This window comes from Hordeum vulgare, chromosome 2H, assembly GCF_904849725.1.
Source record: "Hordeum vulgare subsp. vulgare chromosome 2H, MorexV3_pseudomolecules_assembly, whole genome shotgun sequence".
NCBI lineage: Eukaryota > Viridiplantae > Streptophyta > Magnoliopsida > Poales > Poaceae > Hordeum > Hordeum vulgare.
Window position 1 is genome coordinate 637,416,376 of NC_058519.1, and position 6,094 is coordinate 637,422,469.

The window sequence follows — 6,094 nt, forward strand, 5'->3', positions numbered from 1 at the left end:
CAACCTAGCAACAGCCGGCAACAACACTAGGCAATGTCAACCAAACAACAAGCACTAGGCAGCAGCAAGAGCATCTCCAAACAACTGCGAGCAGATACAAACGGCAGCAGCGGCATGCAGGCAAACAGCAAGCACGACACGACATGGCTAGCGCAAGCAGCACAAGCAACATGGCAGCAAGGCAAGGTAGCAACTACCAGCGGGCAACAACAACAGCAGCAGCACTCGGCGACACCCATCGGCAGCAGGATCAGCAGCTAAGCACAGCAACAACAACATCTCGGCAACACGGAGCAACAGCGGCAGCAGGCTACATCACACGACAGCAACAGCAAGCCAACGACAGCAACGCGGCGCATCTCGGGGAGGCGGCGCGGGGAACGCGCCCGGCTCTGACAGGGCGAGCTCGCGAGGGGCGAGGCCGGCGAGAGGAGGCGGCCCTGGCGGAGCGGCGCCGACGAGAGGGCGCGGCGGCAGGGACCAGCAAGCCGGCGCGGGCATGGGGCTCGCGACAGCTCGGGCACCATGGCAAGGAGGAGGGAGGCCAGGGCGACGGCGACTGCTTGAGGCAGGAAGGGAGCACCGGAGCTAGCGGCCACCGGCGGCTCGAGGGCGGCGTGCGGGGACGGAGGCGAGGCGAGCCGGCGAGCGGCGCAAGAGCTAGCAAGGCGGCTCGCGACGAGGGTGCTGGAGAGGGAATCGGGAGGCGAGCTCGGCTCGGCGCTGGCAGCGAGGGAACGGCGGCGCCGCGCGGCGGGGTGGAGCAGCTGAGGCTGGCCGACGGAGGAGAGGCCTTGGAGGGGCGGCGCACCGGCGACAGAAGCAGAGAGGAGCCCGGCAGGAGGGGGCCGCTGGGGATCGAGAGAGAGGGGAGATGCGGGACGAGGGGCTGACGGCGTTGGAGGAAACGGGAGATGGAGGCGGGCTGGGCTAGGTCAGCAGGGGAGTTGGGCTGCGCCTGGCCGGCTCGGCTCGGCTCCCTCCCCCTGCTAGTTTTTTTTTAAAACAGAAACTCAACAAACAAAAGAAAAAATGTTTAAAGTAAATAGAAAAAAATAAAGGCCTTTGACTTCTTAAAACCAAAAATTATGCCCCAACTATAAAATAGATTGGGCCCTTTTAACAAATAAAACTAAAATCTTTTAAGAATAAAATTAAACCCTTTTTTACAAAAGAATAAAATTAAACCTTTTAACAAAAGATTAAATCAAACCCCTTTTGAAGAATACAATAAAACCTCTTTTTTATTTAGAGAATAAAATGAAAGCTTTTAAAAGAGAAAAGAAAAAGAGACGGTTTAACAATAAAACAAAAGGAAAAATAAGATTAAAACCCAAGGGTTACCCCCACATTTAATAAAATGGTTTTAAAAGAAGACACCCTTTTTTAGAAGGGTTAATACGGAAGCTTTAGCAAACCGCAAAAAACGAAATAAGAAGGGAGAGAAGGGGAGAAGGTTCACGTCCTCGGGGAGCAGGGGTTTAGCGGAGGCTCTCACGCACGCACTCTCAACACGCCAACAAACGACGTCACACTCACAAAGCTCTAACACCCAACAACACGACAACAAGCAACACCGCCAAAACACAGTCGACATGATGCCATGCATGATACGATGATGCAAACTACATGACGATGCAACGAATAACTCTAAACCCACGACGAAAACGGAAATAAAGGGGAATCTTCTGGGCGTCGGCATCGGGCTGTCACAGTACTGTAGCAAAAGCATCAGTTTTACAGCTTCCATCTTCAATTTTCCAAAAGGTTCACATTGTATCTCCAGCCCAGTGAATATTTTAGACATCATTTGCTACATGTTCTAGCTTGTGTTGTTATTAATTACCAAACCACCTAGGAAGAAGTTGTGCTTTCACGGGACGAGACTGAAACTCAGGGCCCTTAGGCTGCCCGTAATGGAAGTATCATATGTAGTATCATGCATGCCAACTAAGCAATTTGATGATGTGGCATATAATTAAATGAAGAAAGAGAGGGTTGAGTATCATATCATGATACCGTATCATATTAAATGATGTGCTACTATGTGTCTTGCATGACAATAAATGAATCACTCTATGGAACTAACACATGATACTATGCATTACGGTTGTGGTATCATACACTAGTATCATATGCATGATACTAGTATATGATACTATCCATTACAACCAGCCTTAATATGCATACTATGGCATGATTGAATACCTATCAACCAAGGTGGAACGGAATAATAGGAGTGATTCTATTATAAATGATAATAGTTGGCCAAACTTTCAGGAACATCTTGATAGAGCATTTTCCAAATAATATCTGTGATGTTATTTATCCCACAATGCGGCAGAATCAACCATATAAATTCACGCATGGATATTAGAAATGATAAGTTATTTAGTAGCCACGTGTGATTGAAATTCCGTAAAGAAGAATAAAGTTATGTTATCTTATATCTTTTTTCTTTTTTTCAAACCTATCTCCAAATCTACAGAGAAGAATGCCCTTGATCAAGCAGATAGACAAGGCACATATGTATATCTGATTGTAGCACAACTCTTTAAAACTGTATGAAATTGCAAAATCCAATAAATCTGTTAAAAATGGAGCAAAAAATGAAAAGGTAGAAGAGAAAAGGGGGACCTCCTACCTACCGCTCTTTGCGGTAGGGACTCCTGCGTCGGTCAGGGGGTGCCCTGACTGAGCTGGCCCAGCTTTGTTTCCTTTTTTTCATGTTACTTTTTCCCTTTTATGTTTATTTCCTTTTTTAGTTTGTTTTTATTTCCTTTTTCCTTTTCTTTTTGTATTTGAAGCAAAAAACATTTTTCAAATTCGAAGAACAATTTTGAAAACTCGTGAACAAATTTGGAAGTGAGATTCTTTTTAAAGCACGAACATTTTTTGAATTTTGAGAACAAAATTTTGACAAGGAGAACAGTTTTGAAAACCCCGAACAAATTTGAAAGCGCGAACAAATTTTTAAACACGATCATTTTTCGTATCTCGAGAACAAATTTTGAAGCCGAGAACAATTTTGAGAAATCCTGAACAAATTTGAAAACGGGAACATTTTTTTGAATGTTGAGAACAAAATTTTGAAACGGAGAACAATTTTGGAAAACCCCAAACAAATTTGAAAGCGCAAACAATTTTTAAGGCGCGGGCATTTTTTGAATCTTAAGAACAAAATTTTGAAAACCCCCGAAGAAATTTGACGCACAAACAATTTTATTTTTTTTAAAACGTAGAACAAATTTGAAAGCGCGAATAAATTTTAAAGCACGAATATTTTTGAATCTTGAGAACAAATTATGAAACCGAGAATAATATTTAAAAATCTTAAAAAATTTTAAAGCGCGATATTTTTTAACATTTTTAAAACAAGAATAAAGTTTTAAATTGAGAATATTTGTCAAACATTTTTTGAATATCAAGAGCAATTTTTGAAAATCCAGAACATTTTTTGAAAATCCAGAACACTTTTTGAAAGTTCAGAAGTTTTGTTGAAATTCCAAAATATTTTTTTAAAACAAAAATATTTTTCTAGTTTGAAGAATATTTTTTGAAAATACAGAACTTCTTTTGAAAATCCATTTTTTAAAAATTCCAGAACAATTTTTGAAACAGAAACAGAAAATGATATATAAAAAAGAAAAAGAGGAAAAAGGTTGTAGAAAACTTCTAGGAGTTTTTAAAACTAAAAAAGCCGGCTGAAAATCTTTAGAAGGTCCGAAAACAAAGGCGTTGGAAGGCTTAAAAGGCCGGCCCGCTGCGTCGGGGTCGCTCCGACAGCTGAACGCAGCGAGGGGATTCCGAGAAAAGGAAACGACACCCGCTGTACTATGGCCCAGCTAGCCCATGCCCATGCCCATGCCCATGGTTTATCCAGCAGTCGATCCGTATAAGGTGGTGGGGAAGGACAGCAACAAACCTAGATAGATTCAGCACTCAATCCCTGTTTGCCTCCGCCGGCGGAATCGACTCTGTCTGCCGCAGGTATTGCTCTTCCCCGTTCGTCGTCCATCATCTAATTGTCTTTTATAACGTAGGAAGAAGATCAAAACTGGTGATCTCTTTTTTGTAGGAGCGGGGAGATTAAAATAAAATGAAGGCGCGGCAGTTCGTGAATGTGGTGATGCGAAAGTATGGCGCTGCCAGAAGCACCAGTTTGTATACAGTGAGTCGTATCAAGGCAGAGGAGCAACTCTTCTACCGATCCACGGCGGAAGCACAAGCAGCAGCAGCAGCAACATCACGGCGAAAAAAGAATTTCAATATGGCGCTGCCATCATCAGCCGTGGTGCCTCCATGGATGGATATCATGTCACGGATGCCTCCGGGCATGCTCAGATTCGAGGGATCCAGCAACCTCGAATTCTTGCCCTTCTACGAACGAAGCAGCGGTGGATCTAGCAAGATCCTCTGCCTGGACTCGTCGGGTCGCTCCTTCTTGTATGACATTGACGCCGGCTCCTCCCACCCAGTTCCAAGCCTCAACACTCCCAAGGGGGATACCCCCATCTGCTTCTCCCTTCCCAGTCCCGACGCCCTCGACCCCGACCGAGCTGATGCCTTGTACGTTATGAACCTGTTCCCTGTGTGTCGCAATCCATCCAACTTCGAGGTCCTCAAGTACAGCGACCCTTCCAGTTGCGACAAGATGGAAGGCTGGAATTGGCACCGGCTCCCACCACCCATGGCCTATGTTGACGCTTCCATTATCAGGTGCCATACGCAGCTTCACATTCACGGGGATCCAATTTTTCTTGTTTCATCTCCCGCAACAACTGACATCGGCACCCATTGCTTCAACACGGTCTCCGGCAAGTGGTTTAAGGCTGGACACTGGACGCTGCCCTTCTTTAACCGTGGTGAGCATGTGCTGGAGCTCGGCAACCTTTGGTTTGGCATCTACAATTATTCACCCAACTACTTTTGCGCAATGGACCTGTCATCTATTCGTCAGGACAATCCTCCTTCTTTGCTGTACAAATGGCAAGACCTCGATCTGCCTGAGGATTGGGTATTGATAGATTGCAGCTTTGTCTACCTGGGAGCTGGGAGGTTTTGCATTACCAAAATCTTTGAGTTTGGAGAGGACGAAGACACGGGCCACCCCACTGATATGGGTGCTGTGATTTCTGGTGTGGAGGTGGTGCCCAGCGACAAAACACTGCAGATGGTCAAACACAAGTCCAAATTCTACAACTTCGTCAGGGATGAAATCGTGCGTGTCTTCTAAGGTGAACTTAGTGAGAAAGGAAGCAAATAAACCAAGGGAGTGGCAGCAGTTCCTGGGGGAATGTAACTGTCTGTTCTTTCCCTTTTCATTACTATTTAGTAGTTCCAGCAGCAGCAGTGAAAGTAACATGGTTGTAACTTATGCTCAGTTCCTTAGATATGTTATGTCATTCCATTTACTTCTTGTGGCTTCCTATTGGTAATCATGTATTGTCTTAGCTGTTTCCACATGAATAAGCTGATGCATAGAGCTGCTTGGTTCACCAGATTGGGGCTGAACACCTTGGTAAAATAAGACCTGGAAAAAAAATCTGATCTTTGTAAAAGCATCTGGTTGGCTGTTTTTCTGCCAATTTTTGCTGTGTTGCTCCCTTCTTTTTTTAACTAACTCTCCCAGAAATATTATGCACCTTAGGAGCCCCCCCATTAAAATTTGAAGAAGAGAAACAAGAGGGAGAAAGAAGTTGTAATTGTCATCCACACCGTGGGCCACATGGTGACCAGAAACAGACTTTAGGTTTCTGCTGCGGCCCACTTCCTTCCCTGATCTCCACTCTCCATCGACTGAAGCCACCTCGGAGCGTCGGCCCCAAACCTCTACCGCGGACGCCAAGTCGTGGCCAGCTTGTTTGGATGCCTGCCTTGACAACCCTCTTCTTCTGGTTTGATGCGGGGCTTCTCTCCAAGGTAATACTTCACCAAACTACCAAAGTATCTTGGGTTCTTGGATTAGTTCACCAGCGATGTCCCTCTGGTTGATTAGCTTTTCAACACGGTTCTTTGCTTCCTCTTGTGACGTTGAGCGGAATGGAATTCACCAGAATGTTTTGCAAAGAGAGTTCAGTTCTTCAATTTCGTC

At 45.0% G+C, this 6,094-nt stretch overlaps 1 protein-coding gene across 1 annotated transcript; it reads left to right on the forward strand.

Annotated features, from left to right (window-relative positions):
• Window positions 1–3,934: 3,934 nt before the first annotated feature.
• On the forward strand, window positions 3,935–5,414 carry LOC123428179. Its single transcript, XM_045112360.1, has 2 exons — window positions 3,935–3,990; window positions 4,079–5,414. The coding sequence occupies exon 2, from the start codon at window positions 4,100–4,102 to the stop codon at window positions 5,234–5,236; it is 1,137 nt and encodes a 378-aa protein (XP_044968295.1). The 5' UTR covers window positions 3,935–3,990; window positions 4,079–4,099; the 3' UTR covers window positions 5,237–5,414.
• The last annotated feature ends 680 nt before the right edge of the window (window positions 5,415–6,094 follow it).